This window comes from Pocillopora verrucosa, chromosome 6 (assembly GCF_036669915.1).
Source record: "Pocillopora verrucosa isolate sample1 chromosome 6, ASM3666991v2, whole genome shotgun sequence".
NCBI lineage: Eukaryota > Metazoa > Cnidaria > Anthozoa > Scleractinia > Pocilloporidae > Pocillopora > Pocillopora verrucosa.
The window spans coordinates 16,165,750-16,187,896 of record NC_089317.1 but is presented as its reverse complement, the minus strand read 5'-3'; the positions used below and the strand labels follow the sequence as shown (position 1 = coordinate 16,187,896).

The following is a 22,147-nucleotide window of genomic DNA, read 5'->3' as shown; positions in this document are numbered from 1 at the left end:
GTTCCTTAGACTGAGTAAGATGTCATATTCGGTCACATGATACGCTGAAATCAATCGCGTGCTAATCGATCTGGTGTTGAAATCCATTGGAGTTTGCGCGGATATCACCTTGCCAAAACTGGAGAAATTGTGGTGATACTGTCGGAGTGAAATTACTCAATTTTCAAACCTTTCGTAAATCGTTACGTTTAAACTCGGTTACTGCGAGATATTGCCTTAGAAGACTAGCCTTGTCCAACATAGGATACAAAGTAGAATTCGCGTGGCAGCTTCGCTATCTATAACCAAAAATGACAAAATATCGTAAAACAAACATGAGAATGTTTCTTAAAGCTGGATTTTCTTTGATAACAGGGGCTACAAAGTTCATTTGGACATATGATCCAAACCCCTCGTTGCGATGAAATGTCATGTGATAGTGACAAATTGTTTTGCAATTTTCAAAAATATTTTTAAGGTATAACAGTAAGTGCTCTGACATCAATTTAATAGTTATAGAAAACAATCATGCATATCTTTGAAATTTCTTTCTACTGATTCTTTTCAGCACGCGCCAATAACTGAATGTTTTTTAAGCATGTCACCGCGAGCAGAAGTCCTTCTCTGAACTTTGTCTCTCCGCACCACATCCAGATAGTAACGTACGCTCTATTCTCTCGCTATGGAAGTTTTTGAAGCGCCTCCATTATACTGTAATGTTGTTCAAAGTACTTTTCCAGTAGACTGTACTTCGCCCCTTTTTCAAGGCACGTTTGGTCAAGCTACTCAGTACAAACGTTCCTTTTGGTTAAAATTTGACCCATTGTCCTCTGGAGCTAAGACCCTCGCTCATTTGGTGCTGAACGATTAAATCCTTATTTCGTCTTTTTGCCTTATTCGAAGACGCAAATAAGCAAGCCTTTTTTCTTTGTTTTTTCTTTTTTATGTAACAGACATTCGGTCAAGAGCGAAAGCTATTTCCGGTTAAAAAAAAATCTCCAAGCGTTCTATCACGAATGATGTAATCTGATTGGTTATGCTACTCACTGCTATTCCGTGATAGATAGTGGGTGGTGTGAATAGCCTAATAATGTTCAGTTGTGTACAGATTAAGATGAAAACACGAGCCTATATCGTTGTTAAGATTTAACGATTAGCAAATGCATTCTGCCAAAATAGACTTATTCCTATGCGTGATACTAGATTATTCGGGCTTCGTCCTACAAACTATCACGCAATGGAAATCTCGAGCTCACGGAGAAGATCGCGTGCAAGTCTTCAATTTCGTCATCCGAATGAAACGTTACACCGAATTTCGTATTACGTGATAAGTGCATTGAATTTTTAGTAGTGCTGACAGGAACTCGTCGAGACAAAGTGAAATGTTTATGATATAAGAATGTCGGACAGGGACTCGTCGAGATAAAGTGAAATGTTTATGATATAAGAATGTCGATCGATTTTCGTTTAAAACTTGAAAAAAGCTTTTACTCTCACCCTTTTTTTCAAAATATTTATCTCAGTATTATCGGTTCGATTCGTAATGGAAAGAGTTTTTACCTTTTATTTGAAAATATTCACCCATTATGATACCATTCACTACAACATGACATCAAGAAACTGTTATTTGACACCTTAAAATTGCTTTTTAAGTTGTTCGCATGAGTTTTTCTGGAAAAACAAACCCTGAAATTAACTCTAATAATCGTCAACCTTGAGTCACATGCCATCGATAAGAAATGGAAAGGAGAACATCCCCCCTCCCCCCTCCCCCTGTCACCCGACCCCCTCTGAATCCGGTCAGCGGAAAGAAAAATTGACGGACACTTTCATCTTTTCTTTCTTGTCACAGAATGTTCATTATAACTTACTGCATTTTCTTTGAAAAAAATTCTGAAACTTGCCTGGCCTTTATCTTCAGGCGACTGAAAGCAATCTTTAAATTAAGCAAGAGTGTTGTAAAACTGGATTAGTTACAGCGGCCACCCAAAGTGAAAAACTCAGGAAGCCCATGAGAACTCATAGCAAAACAAACATACTGCCTAAAGCGCGGGAAAACGCGAATAACAAGATGCAATTCGTTGAAGTTTTGTTTGACTGTTTGAGAAGATAGCGCGAGTTTCCTAGACTAATGAAAGGGCGTAGTGAAGCAAATCAAACTAATCCAGGACTATCTCTGATGCTACACTAAAAATTGATCTAATTGTTAAGATCGTTTTTCTATTGAAGGGAGTTGCCATTTTTGTCTCTCTCTACCCAGAAGTAAAATCGGGATCAGCGAAGTGTCAATGAACCTGACGAAATGACGAGAGGCAACCGGCTACGAAGTCAAATCCCATTCAGGTGTAGTAACAATATTTCTAAACGTCTTTCGCAACAAAATCCTCGATAAAGCGCTTAAAATCCCCTTGATCCGAGTGCGGACTTTGTTTAAATTGGAACAATGGATTAAATTCAACCACAACATGGACACAAAGATAGGATCAGAAAACTACACAGTAACTATTTGGACGAACATATTTTATTTCCTCTTATTTCATTCAATAGATGCATTCCATTAAAAACTTTTTAAATTTCGCCAAAACCGTTTTACGTAATTTCAAAGCCTTCCCCCCCATCACAGTCTAAAAGCCTCGGGCTAGGTGTCCAACCGAACTCCTACGGCGAATGCCGGATTCCTTTCCACAAATGTATGCTGCAAGACCGTCAACATTTACTATAATTATTCGAATTACCAAAGTAGCAATTCCTATGACAAAAGCCACTTTATGAATGTTCTCAGCCACTTTTTAAAATAAAAATACCCAAAACTAAGACCTGTAGTCTCCTCAAGTGGCTACTACCTATCTTGAAAATATCCAGTTTCATTGTAACACGACACCACTCTAAGGATATGGCGATATAAGAGAATGAATATTAAGTATAAAATTATCTGGATTTCCTATTTACATTTATCGCATTCATTTTGAGTAAATTATGATTGAAATACTTCTTAAAATTTATAGAAAACTTCCCAAATATTTCATTCGTATTTGATGTATATATTCGTTTGCCTTGCCCTTCATTTCTTCAAAAACAAATTTATTAACTCTGCGATTAAGGAGAAAGATGATTTCTTCATTCAAGGAGGCGCTTGGATTTTAACAACAATGTTAATCGTTGGCTAAATTAAAGAACAAGTATTTTAAGATTATGAAAGATTGTAGAACTCTCTTTTCCCGCTCGTGACCGTCAAAGCCGGGTTCTGATTGGCTGGTGATTTGTTGTCAACTGCGTCGGCTCGCGTCGGTACTTCAACTCTAAAGTAAAAATTTAAGCCAAACACCAGTAACCTGCGTGAAGAAATTCGTTGACTTCCGAGTCATTTATCCATTTCTATTAGTATGTGTTAGCTGCTGTGCAGAAGTGGCTCCGCTTCGCTACGTCGTTCGTGAGGTTCATACGTAGTACCATTTCTCAAACTGGTGTGACCAGACTCCAAATACGCTAGGCGAACTCGCTCTCTGTGGAGTGAAAACGAAAAATTCAACAACGTTAACTAAGTTCGGTTTTTTTCCATAATACCCGTATAGAAGGCAAAAATGTATGTATTTTTGTCATTTTAAATGTTACTCACCTGCGCCTTAAACAGTTCTGACTTATTTCAAACCATACTTGTCTGCTGAGGAGCTAAGAGTGAAAATAAAAGGAAATATCAGTTTTAAATCACACAATTGCTTTCATTTGTTTGTTTGGTTTTTTTTTTTATTGCACGCGTTTTCATGTTTTAAACTAATTGTCGAGATAGAACCGATGAAGATTGGGGTAAACTGGTTGAAGTATACTGATTCTTACCACAGACAATTATTGCAAAAGCTACGAAGGACTCGCAAATTTAGGTTGAAGATTAAATGAAAGCAGATCTTTGCCCAGCTTTTACGCGAATTGGCCACTTGATAAGAAAGAAGTTTTTATCTAACACCACCATATGTTCAAAACTGCGCGATTTGTTCATGTATACGAGGAAGTGGATGAGTGTAGTGGGTTTTTCCTCTGTTTTCGAAAAAAAAAATTTATATATACTTACAATGGCGGCAAAAAGGTCGGCGGAAATTAGCATGTAAAATACATTGTTCCAGCCCTGGTAGAAATATAACAATATAAACTTTATCATAAGGAATGTTTACCATTAGTAGACTTTCTTTTCTCAATAAGAAACTTTTTTTCCTCTAAACACCTATGTCGATATATTTTGAGTGCTACTGAGTCGTTGAAAACTGCGCAAATTAAAGGGAGATCCCTGTATTAATAGTTTGATAGGGCAGAGAAATGCTAAAATAAGGACGAATGAACAGAAGGCATCATTAGGCATGGCAAAGATTCGCACTAGTTGAAAACGATGACTTTTCCAGAATTTTTTCAAGATCTTCCAGGCGTGAAATTTCTCCCTAAGTTCTTATCGACACACGGTAACTCAAGAGCTAAAAATTTAAATTGGCCTTTTTAAGTAGGAATTATGAGTCTTATGATTCGAGGAGAATTTCTACAATAAAAAGCATTTGGTAACATACCGTTGGCGATAAAAGTATATTTTTATTAATAGTTTGCTTATTTATTCCATTTAACAGAAATTATTTACTTACCGTTGGCGAGATGATTCCCGTTAAAAGCGGTCCGAGGGCAGCACCTAGCATGAGGAAAGGTAACGTTAGAGATGACTTGTATGAAATGGTAAGAAGATTATTCTTCCTACAAAAAAAGAGTATATAAGAGGATAAACCCTTTACACCATATCACCAGTAGGCACATTCTCCATTCTGGTCTCTATACATTTTCTGATGTGCTTGCAAGGAGAATTTGTTTCACAATCAAGAGGTTCTTTGGTTAATTATCGTTTCCTTTATTCTCATGACTTGATGTTTGAGTCTTGGGTGATGTTGAAAGGAGAAATTAGATGCTGATCACTCTCAGAGATTAAAAAGGTTAAAAGAAATCAGTCATTGTCTATAAGGCTGTGGCGGAAAGCAAGTGTAGGTCGCCCTTAGGAGTAACTGGCATCTAAATTCTCTCAAATCAAACAAGGTCTTGAGAAAACAGGAAATGATCACAAACTCAAAAAACGCTAGATTGTTAGACAAATGCTACTTGTAGGTACCAAAGGAAATGTATACAGAACAGTATGGAGAATATGCATTCTGACGTTAGGTAGTAAAGGGTTTAAAGAGCCTTTCATCAAATGAAGTAAAGAAGGTAAAATGAAATGACGAAGCAAATTTTGAAGAGCCGAAGTTTAATGCGAGCCTTTCGTCACAACACATGAAATTTTAGTTTTTCAAAACTTGCCTCAAATGATTCATTTTCCCTTTTCAAGTGATCCTGTTTTAGTTTCAGTCGAAAACAATGTAGGTGTTTACCCAACGGAAATACATTCATTAAAACTAGACTACAAATTAGACGAAGATAATTTCTAGCACTGTGGTTCTACAAGATCTTTCAATAGAATCTTCAGTGTGTTATCCTCACCCATGGAGCCTGTGCCATCTATGATTGCAGTGACGGTAGCCATGGCCTTTGTATTTCCTTGAAGACATGGATGGGTACCCTGCAAACATGACATTGTGTTAACCCTTTGACTCCAAGAAGTAATTACCATGTAACCTCTTCCTATAATACCTCTACATTATCCAACAAATAAGTAATAAGAATACTCAAGCTTATCAGAAAGAAGTTATTTTGATATAACACCAAAATCTCTTCCTATTTTAAAGGAAATTTGTAGCAGATAGAGTGGAGAATTAACGATCAGATCTTTGGAGTTCAAGGGTTAAAGGGCAGTTTAAACAAACAAATGAAAGTTTAATTAATGATTCGGACTCCACTTTTTTAAACATAACGTGTCTTTAGTCATGAAAAATTGAAGACCCTTCTCATTTTCGTCAAAACGAAGCCCAACTGGAGACGGGAGGAAAGAGATTTGCATCTCACGGAGAAATTCATGAACATGTTAGGACCTCTGCTTATTATTGTTTACGACTTCAATTTTTTTTTCCATTCCGATCACGTTAATAGGAATTGGATGTTACAACCTTACCAGATTAGCTGATACCGCTGTTGTGATTAAAGCATATGGACCGTTCACTAGGACGCCGCTGAGTATCATCAGAGCTGCAATCAGTAAAAAACACATTCATAGTAAGCTAAGGCGCCAATGGAGTGTTTTACCACAAACGTCTCGTCTACACTACACTGGAGAAATTTCAAAAAGCACCTTTCATTCCGTATTTACGGCCTGACATTTACGATAATTAAATGTCCGCCAAGAAATTAGCCAATTTGAAAACGCTCTTCAATTAAAAACTGATAAATTTCAAAACTAAACGTTCTTTTTTTCTACCGTTGGCAAATCGTTCACACATATCCGCAGAGGGATGCAACCAGAAACGCCAACGGCGATCGGACACTTATTTTTGCGCATGACCAAGGACGCACTCAAACGTTTCTTTGGCCGCTGACCATTGTAGTGCAAACGGAAATATTCTTACCGATTTTCTGTGTACACGTTCCCCGGCGCACATCGTAATGCAGAGGAGACCTTTGCTTAAAGTCAATGACAAGATTGGGTACATCGATTGAACTCATTAAGTTCAAGAACTTCAGAGATGGGTTTGATCAAGAATCACTTTACTTCGCTCTCTCCGGCTTGTGATTGGTTTATTACTTTCGATAATTGACCTGTTGGTTTTTCGGATTGCTAATTTTTCTAATCAGAAGCTAATCCTTGATTTAGCGTAAATAAATATATAAATTTTTGTTAGATCGAGTTTGCTGGGTCTCGTGTACGATTTCTTTTCTTGCGCAGCTTTAATTGTTAACAACATAACATTGAAAGCACTATTTCCAATACCAGTCTACAATATGCACAAGACATCGATATCAAAATACCTACCAATGTTAACTTTGAGGTTTGCATTGGCAAAAAATCTATACACAAAGAGCTGAAAAAAAAATTTAAAAAATAATAAATTATGGCTCGTTAACTGAAAGAAGTCACAGCATGCTCAGTTATCATCAAGTAGTCACAGCCTGTGGACTCAAAGTGGTTTATACAGAGATTTGTCGCAGCCAGTTATCCCTCGGTTGTGTACTTTATCCTTTGTCAATACTGCCTTAGATTTAAAACCTGGCTTTGGGATAAGGGAATTTCCAATACATGTACTCAGCAAAACACTCACCATTGGCCCCGCGAGGAACAACATGACAACAACTGTGATTCCACTGCACTTTGTTTTGTCCGAGACAAATCCAGCTAAGATACCTCCTACAACATAAGAGAACAGTCAACAGTCGAGTAGGAATTAATTGAAACCTGTTAGGTCAATCGAGTGTCCAAAGTAAGCCGGGATTGCATTGGTGTTGCTTTACTTCGCTCTCTAATTGACCCGGTAAAACTCGTTCTGTAATTGGCCCGGAAAAACTCGCTCTGTAATTGGCCCTGAAAACTCGCGCCACTCTCTCAACCAATCAGAAGCAAACTAAATCCAGTGGCGGCTCCGAACATGGAAAGGATCTGCCCTTCATGAAACGGGCGTAGCTTTCTAAAGAAACTGTAGTCCTGCGTCGGTGAGGGAGAATAACAAGGTAATTTGGTATTATCAACTGAGTTGATAATGTAAATTGGCCACCACCGTAAAAGCTGACGTTTCGAGCGTTAGCCCTTCGTCGGAGCAAAGGGCTCTGACGAAGGGCTAACGTTCAAAACGCCAGCTTCGAAACTCTTTACGGTGGCCAATTTACGTTATCAACTAATTTGATTATACTAAATTACCCCTTTATGAAACGCTATGTTAAGTGCTTTACCTATGATTCCTCCAACATCGAACATAGTTGACAAATCTGCAGATGTCGTTGGACCATACCGTTTACCACCAATACCTAGACAAAAAGAAATACTGAATAAAAAAAAAAACATCCATAGGGTACGAGTTTATGCAAAGTGGTACTTAATTCTCCAAACTAAATTTCATTTGCACCAGTGCAGTTAAAGAATACGGCATTTGATAAACACATTCGAATTGTCCATAAAACTGGAACAGATGAACTTGTAACTGAGCTGATGGCGGCACTGCAGGTTTCATACCTCAGAAGTATATACAACTGCTTAAAGAATTACAGTGTCATTGGTTCATCTTGCCTACATGTAAGTCTTGATTTTTTGGGCTTTATCGAACCAATCTCTTTTTTTAAATAATTCTACCTAGTATGTTTTGATTATGGAGTACATTACACATTTAGAAAAATGAATAAATATCATTTGCCAAATTTTAAATCAAATTGTTCGGAAATTTTGGTTCAAAGAAAGAATAGTGGACTTGATCCAAGAAAATCAGTTGTTTGATTAAAACATGCTGACAATAGCTGTGGTATCCTTACTCCTAATAAGTAATCAACTTATGCATGAACCAAAAGTAATGGCCTAACAAAATGTGTATAAGGTTAGTTACAAACTATGCAACTACTTACTTGTATTTTCAATATAAAATGGTAGCCAGAACAGGAACGTGTAACTGACGAGTTTAGCAAAGAACAGACAAAGAGAGTATTCAATCACTCCCTGAAAAGTAAAATTTGCAGACATTTAAATCCAGGTTCCAACTCCACCTACATGTAATTGTTATTAAATTTTCAAATCTACTTATGTAGCATTTAAATTTAAGCTTGAGGGAGAAAAAAAAAACCACTGCCCCTTCCAGTTAATTTAAGTTTTACCATAACTGTTAAATTTGTCCAGCCACACTCAATTAAGTGAGCACCCTTCGTATTGCCACTGTAAGGGCAGATGATGTGTGTATGCATCTAAGTGTTACAGAGGGGATTTCTCACTTGAACTACCAGGTGGCAAATGTCATGAAACAGTTGATTCTTGAGTCAGTTATTTGTTCATTTAGAAGTTTGGAGAACACTCAAGAAGCTAGATTTACCCTCTGCTGAGCCGTAAGCAACTATTTTGCATCTCTAACTCTCTCCCAACTTCCTGCATGTTTTATATCTCAATGAGCCCAATGCTGACACATGGATCAATGGTTAAGGGAAGTTGCAAAAGCTACAAGTGCTGTTGCCATGAGAATGAGGGTAAACTACTGATACAATTACAACGTAACTTTCAGTAGATGCTCTCATACATTCCAAACTTTGTAAACAACTCTAGATCAATGCACACATATTTATATTTGATTGGGAAACAGAAATGAAACTCTACACCACTAATTCTCCAACCCAAAAAGGACTAACTTAACTGAAACAAATGAACCTGCAATCTATAACCCAAATATGCAAAATTCCTTCATGTTTAATGTTCAATTTCTTTTCTCCTGCTAGCAATCTGTGCATATCCTTAACCCTTCACACCCTAATATCAGTATAAATTTTCTCCATACTGTTCTCTATACATTTCCTATGATACTGACAAAGAGAATTTCTTTAACAATTAAAAGCTTCTTTAGTTGGTGATCATTTCCTTCATTCTCATGACCTCAATTTTTGTTTTAGGGATGATACTGATATACTGATAGGAGAAAATAGTTACTAAACACTTGGGGGCTAAAAGGATTAAAAGCTCTTTCCTTCCTTTACGAGCTTTCTAACTTAAAATAAATGACTACTCACATATAACTACTCGACAAGAAGGTGTATCAAGAACAAAGTGTATATTTAGTTAAAGTAACACATACAGTAATAACTTCAGTGAAGTAATGAAAGAATGATTACCAAAACAATCTGTGGAGTGAAAGAGAAATACAAGCAATAACTACAGAAATCAAATATTTGACTCACTGGAATAAGAACTGCTCTCCAAAAACCGACAGCACTAGCCTCTCCATGTGATGGTGGCACTACAGTTGAAGCTGAAATATGTGACTCACTTGGCACCTAAAATATATTTAATGAAAGACAAAATTAAAATAACTTGAAACTTGAACTGAATGAAAGTAAAAAAAGAAACAACTAACAAAATAAATGGCCAGCTACAGGATACTCAATTTTTGAGAAAATTGAGCCTGAAACCTGACAAGATTTGTTTACTTTTCCTATTGCAATAAATGTAAAGAACCTATTTATTAAGATGGTTATTTTCCTGAAGGGATTGAAAAACAGAAAGAGCCTATATGACTTAGGATAATGAACAACTGTATTGTTACATCATATTCAACTATTCTTTCTTAGGGCATGATGATTTAGACAGAAAGGGGTCATCTTGTTCCACATCTCTGGTCTCCTTAGGTCAGATTTAAGGCTAATTTGAGCAGCCACAGAATTTAAATTTAAATCCAAAAATTGTTAGCTACATGTTGGACACTTAGAAAGCACAATTATACATAATAAGACATAAGTACTTAAACGCGTTACTGAAACACTTTCGTACATAAATAAATTTGTACCCACCTGTAGATTTCTTTTCACTTCAGTGGGCTTAGGGCTATAAGAACATGGTTCTTTTAAAAGTCTTTCTTCGTCATCACCCTGTAAACAACAATGATAATTTTATGTAATGCATAACGCACTGGTAATATATAGCTCTCTTCTGTAAAGTAAATGTCAATATGTGACCATGAAAGGCAAAACGGACACTAACGGTTATCAGTTTGAACAGTTAAACTGTTCATTATCTGTTCATTATCTGTTTGAATGTCTAAAAAAAATTCGTTAAAAGTGTTCGACAAACCGTTCGAACGGTTTGCATATCCATTTGAAATACATTAGCATCCGTTCATTTGACCGCCTAAAAAAATCCGTTAGCATATTCTTAGAACTTAATATAAAACTAATAATTCTCCATTATGATTATCATAGTAATTTACTGCTTAAAATATTCCTATTTACTGGTATGCATTCTTTGCACTCCTAGTTACCCTTAAACCCCAGAGAGTGACTAGCATCTAATTTCTCCTCACAATATCACCACTAAATCAAACAATAAGGTCATGAGAATAAAGGAAATGATCACAAACTCAGCACCTTAGGAAATGTATGGAGAACAGTATGGAGAATGTGGATACTGATGTCAGGATATTTAATAATTATTCATCTAAAGTGAAGTGAGCATTGTTGAATAATCCCTAAGACCTAAGGGGATTATTCAAAAATATTCACTGCCCTTGAGGTGAATAATTGTTTTTAATTAGTAAAGTTGCTTACTTTTGAATTCTGTAATAAATTTGTTTTGTCACTGAAACCATTCTGTTATCATTGTTCTGACTACTCAGTCATATCAAGATAAACAGCCAGTTTCCATTGGAATTTAACAGGTTTATTGAATCCAGTCTTATTGAATCCGGTCTACACAACTTCATAGCTTTCTTTTGAAAGGTTTGACACTTAACTTAGTATCATCATTTGTGCTCCTCAGAATTGTAATTTTCTCCCATTGCATTTAATTAGCACTTCCTGCATAACATTGACAAAACGCAAGGGAACCATTTTGAAATTTAGTGCCCCTGCTATGAGTGTACAAGTCTCTATAATCACCAGAGAAATTATACTAAAGAGGGTTAATCTTGAAGCAACCAAGTTAGTCCTACTTTTCATATTCATGTCCATTAGTTTACCATATAACTTAGAAAATAATCAACACAACTATAGCCCCTCTATATGTTTTAAAACAGAAATATCAAAACAAAGCTTTCATTTTGAGACTTTCTTATAAATTCTTCTGACAAAATTCCATGACAAAGATTTGCCAACTTATCACCAAAATTTTTCACAAATCCAGGATTTGTTAATTGGTGTTATCAGCTGAAACAAAATGACTCATATACTTACTGTGCCTAGTTAATAACTACTTATTTATTCATTCATTTTTAACTGATCCAGACAAGTTATCTCACCTCTTGAGAGTCTGTAACAACTTCTGTGCTGACAGATGAATCATTAGGCAGAGGCTATAAACAGATTTCAATCACAATATTATTCTTTAAATATCAGAGAAGACAAAGTGAACAAACTTCATGCAGGGAGTTAAAAAAACCCATTTGGGTTAAAAATAATGATAAGATAATCCAGTGGATATTATTACAAAGATGAATAATAAAAGTAAAAAACCCATTTTAAAATTGTGTGCCTGGCTGCCAAGCCTTTTTCTAAGAGTGGAGGCAAGGGTTTCTACAGTAACAAGGTCATGTTTAGCCTCAGTCTTGCTCAAATGATTAGTACAGTAATTCACACAAACTGTATGAACATTTAGAAAATAAACAATGCTGCTATTTTAAAATAACTCTAAAGGGGTTCTACAACCCTCAAGTGTAGAGCATACCAGCTGAAAAGAAATGGTTCTTGTTTCATTCTCCAATTTATAACTTCCTATTTAAGGTTCCTAAATAAATTGAGTCTAAGATTAAGGTAATAAAAGAAGCAAGTTGCAAACTTACCTCAGTGTGTTGTTGAGGAGGTTGGCAGCCTACATGGCTGGGATCTGATGTTTAAATTAATGTCTGAATCAATTTTTTCACATTGCTGTACATCATTACACTGTACTTTACAATACAATACTGTACCATATTTTTAGGTGACTAATACAAAAAACAAGTGGAAAGTTTAAGTTGACTACAGCTCATTCGACACTTTTTTAATGTTTTTTCAATCAGGTAATTGTGTGTCCAAATTTAACCTGAGACAGCTCATCCCAAGCCCACAAAATTCACTGGAGATGCATATCACATATCAGGTATAGGACAAATATTCACTTACCAACAACAAGGAAAAGAAATACAAAGATGGCCATTCCAGCTATAATGCAGCCAGGCACAATAAATGAATAGCCCCTGTAAAAAAAATTGAATATTCAGAAATAACAATTTTAATTAGAGTAGAGATGGATAATGATGGAGTCTGTTACAGTAAAATGACAATCTCAATTTCAACTGAACATCAAAACAAAAGAATCAGAGATCATAGCAAGATGTAACTTACCACTGACCACTTGCCCATACACCAGCTATAGCAGACCCAAGAATATTTCCTACAGATGTGTGGGAATTCCATATTCCCATTATCAAACCACGCCTACAAGAAAGTGGACAAATGCAGTTGGACAAATTGCTAATAAAATTGTTGTTTATTAATAAGAAATGATTACTCTAAAATGGATAAATTTTGCATAAGAAATGAAAATAAAGGTACAGTGCTACCTTAACAGTACAGTACAGGTACAGGTACAGTGCTACTCTTAACTCTGTATCTCTTCAAGAATTATTTACTTTTCATACTTTGCCCCTTCCTTTTCATCCCAAATCCCTTTTCTTGTTTTAGGAGCGGTTCTCATATGGAACACCACACTATCTTATCATTTGGCTCTTGAACCAAACATCACTCACATGTTAGCAGAGCGTGAAATTGCACCTAATACAGGCACCAATGTGACTAAATTTTTCACTTTGGTGACCAAATCCTGAAAATTAGTCGCCAAATTGGCGACTAGAATGTTTCATCATAACCTTACCTAGAGATATAGTGAATTAAAAAGATTTGCAAAGACAAATCCGTGGCAAACTTCCTCGTTAAGTTTGTTTCCAAAACGCAGCAGATGCATCTCAATCGATAACTAGATGCCATCTTGGATTTAGGTGAGCTTAAACATTGCATATCATCCATCCTAGTGTCCCCTTTGTAGCACGTTAAAGATCTTTTCCCTAACTTAATTTCTAGAACGATGACAGCATAAAAAAGATTTTGTTTGTTTTTCAAAATGGCAACCAACTTTTTTTGAATTGGCTACCACTTTGATGAATTTAGGAGCCAAGTGGCTATCAGAAAAAAAAATTAATTTCACACCCTGGTTAGTGACAAGTGAAAAGAGCACAATTATGGATCACTTTAACGACAGCAGTCAAATTGCAAGGACATGAAATAATGCAATTTCTTTTCACATGACAGCCAACCATCTCAAAATTCTACACAAGTGACCCTCGCATGTCACTCTAACTGAATTGACTAAAATGTTTTCTTTTACACAATTAGCAGTGGACTGAACAAGAGTGACAGTTTAACATGTATCACGTTCAAGAACTGTTCAGAGTCATGTGAGCATATAGCATATAGAGTAAACTGCAACCTTTTTTAGCTATTTCCTCAGGTTACCGGTTGGAAGAAATACAAAAAATCCATTAATGCTGACCAGAACCAAATCTGTACATGCATGTCCTAGAATTGAAAAAAAATTCCCTTACCTTCCTTTTCCAAACCAATTTCCAACACATTCTACTACACTGGGCCAGCCAGAACTCTAGAAACAAAGATACAAACAAACAAAATTATGAAACGATACAGAACTTTGGTTTAAGTACAGCACACCATATGTTTTCCAAAGTTCATATCATTTGGTTTGAAGTCTGAAACATCTTTCAAAGGTGTGGCTTATCAAGTCAAGTTTTGAGCACATTTGAAGACAATAATTGTTTTAATTATTTTTCACAGGCTAATAAGTGCAACTTTTTGGAACCTCAAATCCTGGTAGGTAGTATATTTTAATACCATCTTAAGTTACTGGCACAGATAAATAGCATATGAATTTGTTGACTGTACCTCTCCTTTTAAACTATTTGAAAAAATGTGGTTATTGGACACCAGCCTACATACAATGTGAGCCTCAATTTTCTCCTGCCAATGAAATTGTACAGAGATGAAACCTATGTGTAATTTTTCAAACATTGATTTGCAATTTTTCCCAGTTAATGCTGTATATATTTAGTAGCAAATCAGTCAGTACAATTAAACTGGTGCTATATGCCATCCGATAAATTAATTGATTTCTGTTGCCTGATTTCTGGATAAAACTATGGCAGTATGGAGAGAGGTTATATTTTCATCAAAACTTGGAGTTAAGAGGCTCAGGACAGACCAAGTGGGGGTTTCACACAATATGTACATTAATTAGAATCCATACCTGAAAAAATCCTGAAAAAATCTGATAAAGAGAAATAACAAAGTTAAACTAGACACCTGCATGAATATGTGGCATGATTTAGCTGAAAAACATATTTATGTTCATCTTGATAGTACTGTATCAAATGAAGAAGTTGAATGGAAAACAATATCAGAATATGGCTTAATTTGAAATTTTATATTTGCATGCATTTATCTTTGGCTGCACAAGTTCTCTACTATGAATGTGAAATGCAGCCTCAAATATTAAAAACGAAAGACTTTTCCTTAGACAGATTAAATATAATAGTGGTGTTTCAGAAAGGAGTAGAAAGAAACTATGCTTGGTAAATTCTTTTTTCCCCTTCAACCAAACTGTATTTGGGAAAAAAAATATAAATATATATATAAATGAATGTGGGGGTAGATTCTACCTTGTATATATATAATATATATAAATACACATCATAGTATATACCTGGATGGTGACAAAATATGCAAAATAGTGAAGTTTCCAAAAATATCCCATGCCAAATAATGCTGTAAAAAGACCACTTGATAACATCCCTATTGTAAGAAAATACCGCAGGTCCATGTGCTCCGCAACAAAACCACTACCATCAAAAGAAAAAAGAAAGAAAATTTCAAAACATTTGTCTGTGCATTGAATATTTAACCAATATGCACATTTAACAGTGCTCAAAAATGTGTCTGTTCCACTGATACTGTAGTTAAAATTCATATTTTATATGTACCTGAAAAACATGCCAACAGCATAGGAAAAAAGAAATGCCAAGTCCAATGCTCCAAGAAGCTCATCACCTGTGTCTGGTGAATCTAATGATCATGGACAACAAAACCACATGAGTCAGATGCAGTCATATGATATCTATGATATACAACACATTTAGGGAGTTATTGGCATGTCTTAAAAACAACTTAAAGTTTTACTATAAAAAATCTTTCCACTTATTACCAAATGGTTTCCAGCCGTGGCAACTTGCACTTATTTTTGAACAATTTGGTTTCAATGTGCCCTAAAATGAACAAAAGCAGATAAAAACACTGTATTAAATTACTTGCACAACTTAGTGTTTTTGTTTATCTGCCTTAGGGCCTGTTTACATGGAGGTGGGGGACACCAGGTAGGTGAGGTAACCCGCCTAGCCATGGTAGAAAAATAAAATGCATTTACATGCAATCTTACAACCCCGGGGTGCTGGGGTGAGGTTTCGTAAGGTTGATGTTGCACTTGCAATTAGAGAGTTTAAGTGCAGGCGTCCCAAGCTCAAATCTCAAGAAAGAGGAGAGATAATTCTCGGACATGTAAACTATGTATTTATTCATGAAAGCGTCACACATTGTGTTAAGCAGTGTCAGGTTACGCGAGGAATTGTAGACTTAATATGTTATAAGAAATGGATTGGGAAACGAAATACGGCCGATTTACAACACTAAATATTCCGAAATGTGAACATTTTACACTCCTTGTGTGTCCATTGCAGTTTCTATTGATTTCTGCAATGAGACGGCTAGGAAATGTACAAATTTTTAAAACATACATGTTTAGCTTTTGAGCTTTTTGCCATGAACGCGACCCCGGCTAAGTGGGTTACCCCCCTTAAGACGTTTACATGACAAACTGTCACCCTTGCTGACAGGGTTACCCCACCTAGCAGACCAGGCAACCTGCCTTGACAGGTTACCCCACCTATCATGTAAATGTAGTCAAGATAAACGAGAGATTATACATGGAAAGGCAGGTTACCCCACCTGGGATCCCCCACCTCCATGTAAACAGGCCCTGAGACTCATAAACAAGTTTGGTGACCCCATTCCTACATGTATCACTAGATTGCAATCAGCATATCAAAATATCACTTTTTTGCAAATTTAAAAAATCTGTATTTACAATTCACTAACACCTTAAGTTTTTTCTTCTTCATGGCACCTCTATCACAACTTCTCCTCAGCACAAGGACTAGTTTTATACACAGACATGAAACACGCAATACTACCAATATTAATTTTTTCACTATTGACTTTACACACTGCAGTAAAATTACTTAAAATATTGTAGACAATATTTCATTATCAAAAAAATTCATAAAAAATGCACTAGGCTGCTATGTATCATAGGACAAGTTTGTATGTGTTTTCATTTTCTGGAAAAGGCTGAAAATTAGTCTAGGAGAGTTATGCAAATTAATCCCAACTTTTGGAATTGTACCAAAATAGACATGTGCAAAGGTGTCAAATTGAAATTACCACATGCAATGCAAAACGAAAAATTTTGAACAAATGCTTCAGAAATATTTCAGTATCCCACACAATTCTCAGAGAAACCACCCTTTTCCCCACACAATTTCAGTTTTTTTCTCTCCCAAAAAGAAACTGAACACACTGTGTGGTAAGATTAGTGATGGAAAAAATGGTGTTTATTTAGTAAGTGACACAGGTTTCAACAGAATGAATAAACACTGCTAAAATTAGCATTAGTCTCTCACAGGTCAGTGGTATATAGCATCTGAAGTCCATATTACTGATCAAAAGCCCAAAAGTTTGACTCTATTTAAGTGAACTAACCTTTTCAAGTGAGCTTTAGTTTAGGGTTCTTCAGCTGCCTCAAAATAATGAGTGTTTAGCCTACCCTCCCCTCCCACTGCCCCAACATCAAGGTCTAAAATCCACAGCGGTGTTTCGTTAAACAATATTATTTTCATAAACAACTCATTGTTACCAGAAATCTACCAGATAGACAGATTTATAAACCTTCATTCAAACATGATTCAACCTAAGCCTAAAAGCTTACGAGGTGGTGGATAAGGAAAAACAAAAATTTAAAGCCATATATGTATATATATAACAAACGTCAGTAAGAAATGTTTCTATGCATAGTGCTGAATTTTTGAGATTTTTTGGGGAAGCCCAATTTCAAGAAAAACAAGAGTTATAATTATTAGTACGCCATTGTCCCGATTTGAAAATAAAATCATGAAATGGTTAATGCTATTTTCTCACCTTTACAACACTGATAGGTTTCCTTGAAAGATGATACGAAGTGTAAGCAAAGAACGTCAGTATAAGGACCCATCCACGATAGCTGGAGAAAAGATGGAATGCAGTAAATGAACAGTATCACACGATAAAAATAGTATTTGTTGGTTGATATTGCTACACATCACAGCCACCACAACAAAGAGACGTCGATAAAACAAAAATTTATCTGATCTTACGCTTGTGTACGTTCTCGTCCAATCCATTGTATAAATCTTATCCCATAAGGGACCTTCTTTCGGCAATTGTCACGAAATTGTAGCTCTGGTGTCGACATTTAGATCGTGGTTTACAGAGTAATTCTTTGATAGATCCGAACTTCGGTTCATAGAAAACCTGTTTGGTAGAAAATAAGTCTATGGTTTCAGATACAAATCAAAGAAACTTATAACATGTAAATGCTGATTCATACATCAGGAAATTAAAATGAAGCTAATACCAAGCGCCATAGTTAGAACCAGCATTTTAGGATACACCAATTCTGTTCAGTCCGATTGTGAACTTGATTGTGAAATTCAGATACCTAATGATTTCGAAATAAATATTTTGTATGCTTACCGACTCCTGTTCGAGTTTCTTTCACTTCTCTGTTACCTTTCGTGTAAAAATAACTCTGCTGGATACATGCCTGTACCAGAGTCATTAAAATAGATCGTCGTGTGATTCGTGCTAGTCATGTGACGGGAAGGCTGTGACGGAAACAGTTGGAAGAGAGGGGGACTGAGTACGAACAAAATCGTCGTCATAACAACCCTAGGCAAGCGCTCAAGTTACTAAGTTGTTGTGCTTTGTGGCAGTTCGTCTCACGAAAAGTAACGAAAATGTCGACGCATTTTAGCGCAAATCAGGTAATGTGAAATCGATTGTATTTTTCCTCAAGGAGAGAAGAGATTCGTGGTATTAAAAGATGCTTCAGTCTCGTCATTTACCCCAAAACGGCGCCGGTCGATGTGCGAATCCAGAGCTGCACAGAATATCAATCGTAGATCGATGTCTAGAAACATACATACAACTGTTACATTTGGTAAGTCTTAAGTGAACTAGTTAACACTTTGTTTTTTGTTTCATTAATCCCGTAGTACGAACAAGAATTCGCTGCTCGGAGGTTGCAGAATTGGGAAATTCCAAAGAGCTTCAAAGAGGTAAGATGAACGATATACTTGATGAATTAATAGCCAGGTTAGCCTGAGAAACATGTCATTGTTTTCTTGGGAAGTTTTACCATCCCTTCGCTGAGTCAGAGACATAAGCATGTTGCGGGGAGAAATCTTCTTAGAGGATTCTAAGCTGTAACTCTCTTGATGAACTTTTCCTCAGGTTGAGGACTATGAAATGTAAATAAGAGACATTGTTACTCAGCTGCTGTGCTGCAATAAATCTTTAACCAAACAGCTATTACCGATAAACAGAATGCACACGAATCAGATTTTTTTTCATTGTCTCGTTTTCTGTTAATTTCCTTATTTTTTCCTATCTTTTGTTTTCTGGTTTCTTTGTTGTTCTTGTTTTTGTGGTGTCTCTTTGGTTTTCATTTCTCAGCAGCAAAAGATGGTTGCATGGGGAGCCTAGGTAGGAGGTCCTTGGGAACAAACAAGAGCACTTCCCTATCCCAACCCTTCCAGGAATCTGATGCAACTCAGAAATGAATCAGTAGAGTTTGATTACTAACACTTCCACTTTAAAATTCTCTTTCTTCATACTAGCGTCCATCAACTCTTGAAGGCTTCACTCAGCCAATTAGCAACGACCAAGGACACATTTTGCCAGGGATCCCACGCTCTACAAAGAGTCCATGGGGTGAATTTGTGGGGACATGGGATATGAAAAAACCTCCTCTCAGAACAAAGACTATAAAGACAAATGCAATGTCCACAAGCTTGCAAAAGAATACAGAGCCTCCTGCACGCACTCCAAGCCCTAAAGAAGAAGTCACTGCAGACAAAGCAAGGACTCCAACACCTCAGCAAGAAGAAGTACAGACACCAAGCCCGCAAGAAGGGAAAGCAAGCCCACGTCCACCAAGCCAGAGTAGTCAATGTAAAAAGTCACCCAGCCCTGTGGTGGCAAAAACCCTGAACCAGCTCCTCCATCTCCTGTTAAGAGCCCTGCCCAAGAAAATAATTCACCCAAGAATACAGTTATGTTTTCTGACCCAGCTTAATGTCTGTCTAGCACCTTGTACTCTACAAGTTATCCATTCTCTAAGCAATTTCAAAAAATAAATATACCAATTTGTGAGAACTTACCTGACATTGACCAAGTGAAGGTAAAGATGTTCTTGCAACATTAAATAAATTTATGTATTATCCCAAGAATTTTACAGGAACAAAATTAAGCATGCCCACCAAATATTACCCCTATAACCTACTCCTATTTTCTGCAACTATTGAAGACTACTGCTTAAGGCAATTAGTGGCTCATTAACTCCAACAAAAGGGCATGGTCAGGGTGTCTTGAGGTGCCTATGAACCCCCTGAAGAGGTAAGGATCCATTTCAATCAAACATGAAGGCATATAGGCCCCAGGCCTTAGTTGTTCAAAGGGTGGATAACACTCTTCACTGGATAAATTGCTATCTAGTGGATAGCACAGTATGTTTTGCTAACAGTTTTCTGCTGGATAGTGATTTATCCATTGGATAGCATTACTGCCCTTTGACAACTAGCCTCTGGTGGACAAATGGTCAGGATTTTGAGACATAGGTGCTTCTGGACATATGCCTCCCCCCTTGTCAGCAGATTGGCAGGAGCAATAAGCCTGGAAAGGAGGCTGAATAGGTAGTTACAAGCTACCTGTTGTCAGAAAAAAATATCTGAAAGAATTAAGGGCATGTAAAAAACCAATCGTCTTCCTGCTTGTTCAACAACTGACTAAAAAAGTTTTCAGAAGAGCACATCAACAAAGTAAAGTTTCCTGTAGTGTTGAAATAGTCAGAGTTGCTAATTTTCAGAAAATCAAACCAAACAATCAAATTTCTGGTTTGCTGCAACCTCCATCATTGAGTTGATAACTCAGACATGTTACAGTGAATCGGGATTTCCCAAAGGAAGAATCACCTTTTTTGTGGCAGTTCTTGCTCTCTGAATGTCATGGAAAATTTGACTTCAAAGTGTTTTAATCCAAACATTGTTGATGAAATCACTACATATAGTTTGGCTATTATAGTTTACCTTTTTTATTATGGAATTTCTGTTAACACTGTTAACAGTGGTTCGAGAGCTAATTAAACAAGGAGTTAAACTCACCTGGGGCTCGCGAGCTAATTAAACAAGGAGTTAAACTCACCTGGGGCTGTTGCAAATTTAAAATATTTGTTCTTGGAAACCCCTAGTAACACTGCAAGTCTTAGCTTGTCAGCTAGCTGAGGAACTTACTTAAGTTGGTGGTTCGAGAGCTAATTAAACAAGGAGTTAAACTAACCTGGGGCTGTTTGCAAATTTAAAATATTTGTTCTTGGAAACCCCTAGTAACACTGCAAGTCTTAGCTTGTCAGCTAGCTGAGGAATACTTGCTTAAGTTCAGCAGTCACGGTCAGAAAAGGACCTCTAAAAGCATTGAGCAAAATTGCGTGCTTGAAGCCTGAATGTCCTGCTTACTAACTTGATCAGCCACAAATACACTAACCTGCTTCACAGCAGCACTGTTCAGGACAGTCATAAAAAGTAATTGTCATCAGCTCTTCGTGCACTTGAAATATTTGGGCCGTAAAAAGAAAATTATAATTCACCATCATGCTTACTTATAGTACGTAACTTAAAAAAATAAAGTAATCTAGACAGGGTTTGAAATTACTGCACTCTACATCTTAATGGCTTAGCCTTCAGCAAACGAAAGTCAAAAGGGAGTGTAAACAAAATAGGTACAGGGTTTGCAAAGAAAAAAGTGTGAAAGCTCTCTCTTTCATGAGAAAACCAGATAACCTGAGTATTTGTCAACACCAGTGTATTGTTTAACGACCTCACACCCATGCTCCGCCCTCTACCCTCCCTTTGTTCTTTTAGGGCAGGGGAGGAAAAGGCACTGTCTGATTTTGCGAGCACGCATAGTTATGTTTTAGTGTTCAGTCTCTTTGATCATGCATGCCTTGAATCATTATTTTTCAGTTGTTTTATAATAACATGGAGCACTCTTTGATAGCAGTACACAGTGACCCATGAAAGTAATCATGCAAATCCTGGCCGGGGCATGATTAAACCAGCACTGACACACACATTGCTTG

The 22,147-nt window shown here is 36.6% G+C and overlaps 2 protein-coding genes across 2 annotated transcripts; one reads left to right on the top strand and one right to left on the bottom strand.

Annotated features, from left to right (window-relative positions):
- Positions 1-2,481: 2,481 nt before the first annotated feature.
- LOC131792661 (glucose-6-phosphate exchanger SLC37A2-like) lies at positions 2,482-18,606 on the bottom strand. Its single transcript, XM_059110070.2, has 24 exons — positions 18,487-18,606; positions 18,108-18,264; positions 17,893-17,974; positions 15,848-15,908; positions 15,627-15,708; positions 15,350-15,485; positions 14,894-14,914; positions 14,178-14,233; positions 12,922-13,014; positions 12,700-12,773; positions 12,381-12,424; positions 11,841-11,894; positions 10,399-10,476; positions 9,790-9,885; positions 8,479-8,569; positions 7,816-7,890; positions 7,191-7,276; positions 6,905-6,953; positions 6,050-6,123; positions 5,482-5,560; positions 4,602-4,645; positions 4,046-4,099; positions 3,596-3,648; positions 2,482-3,482 (listed from the first exon to the last, which is right to left on the bottom strand). Exons 2-24 carry the CDS (start codon positions 18,203-18,205, stop codon positions 3,368-3,370), a joined length of 1,695 nt encoding a protein of 564 aa, XP_058966053.2. The 5' UTR covers positions 18,206-18,264; positions 18,487-18,606; the 3' UTR covers positions 2,482-3,367.
- Positions 18,607-18,685: 79 nt separating this feature from the next.
- On the top strand, positions 18,686-20,173 carry LOC131792655 (protein Flattop homolog). Its single transcript, XM_059110062.2, is given in 4 exon segments — positions 18,686-18,776; positions 19,008-19,070; positions 19,632-19,995; positions 19,998-20,173. Coding segments are annotated over 4 exon segments (546 nt in total). The 5' UTR covers positions 18,686-18,749; the 3' UTR covers positions 20,090-20,173.
- The last annotated feature ends 1,974 nt before the right edge of the window (positions 20,174-22,147 follow it).

Bases quoted from the DNA above. Each gene is read 5' to 3' on its own strand.
- LOC131792661 (XM_059110070.2), bottom strand. From the start codon at position 18,205: ATGTCGACACCAGAGCTACAATTTCGTGACAATTGCCGAAAGAAGGTC. The intron at 9,886-10,398 runs GTGGGTACAAAT...AATATATTTTAG, and splicing joins AAGTGAAAAGAAATCTACAG to GTGCCAAGTGAGTCACATAT. The intron at 7,891-8,478 runs GTAAGTAGTTGC...CTTTTTGTCTAG, and splicing joins ATTTTATATTGAAAATACAA to GTATTGGTGGTAAACGGTAT.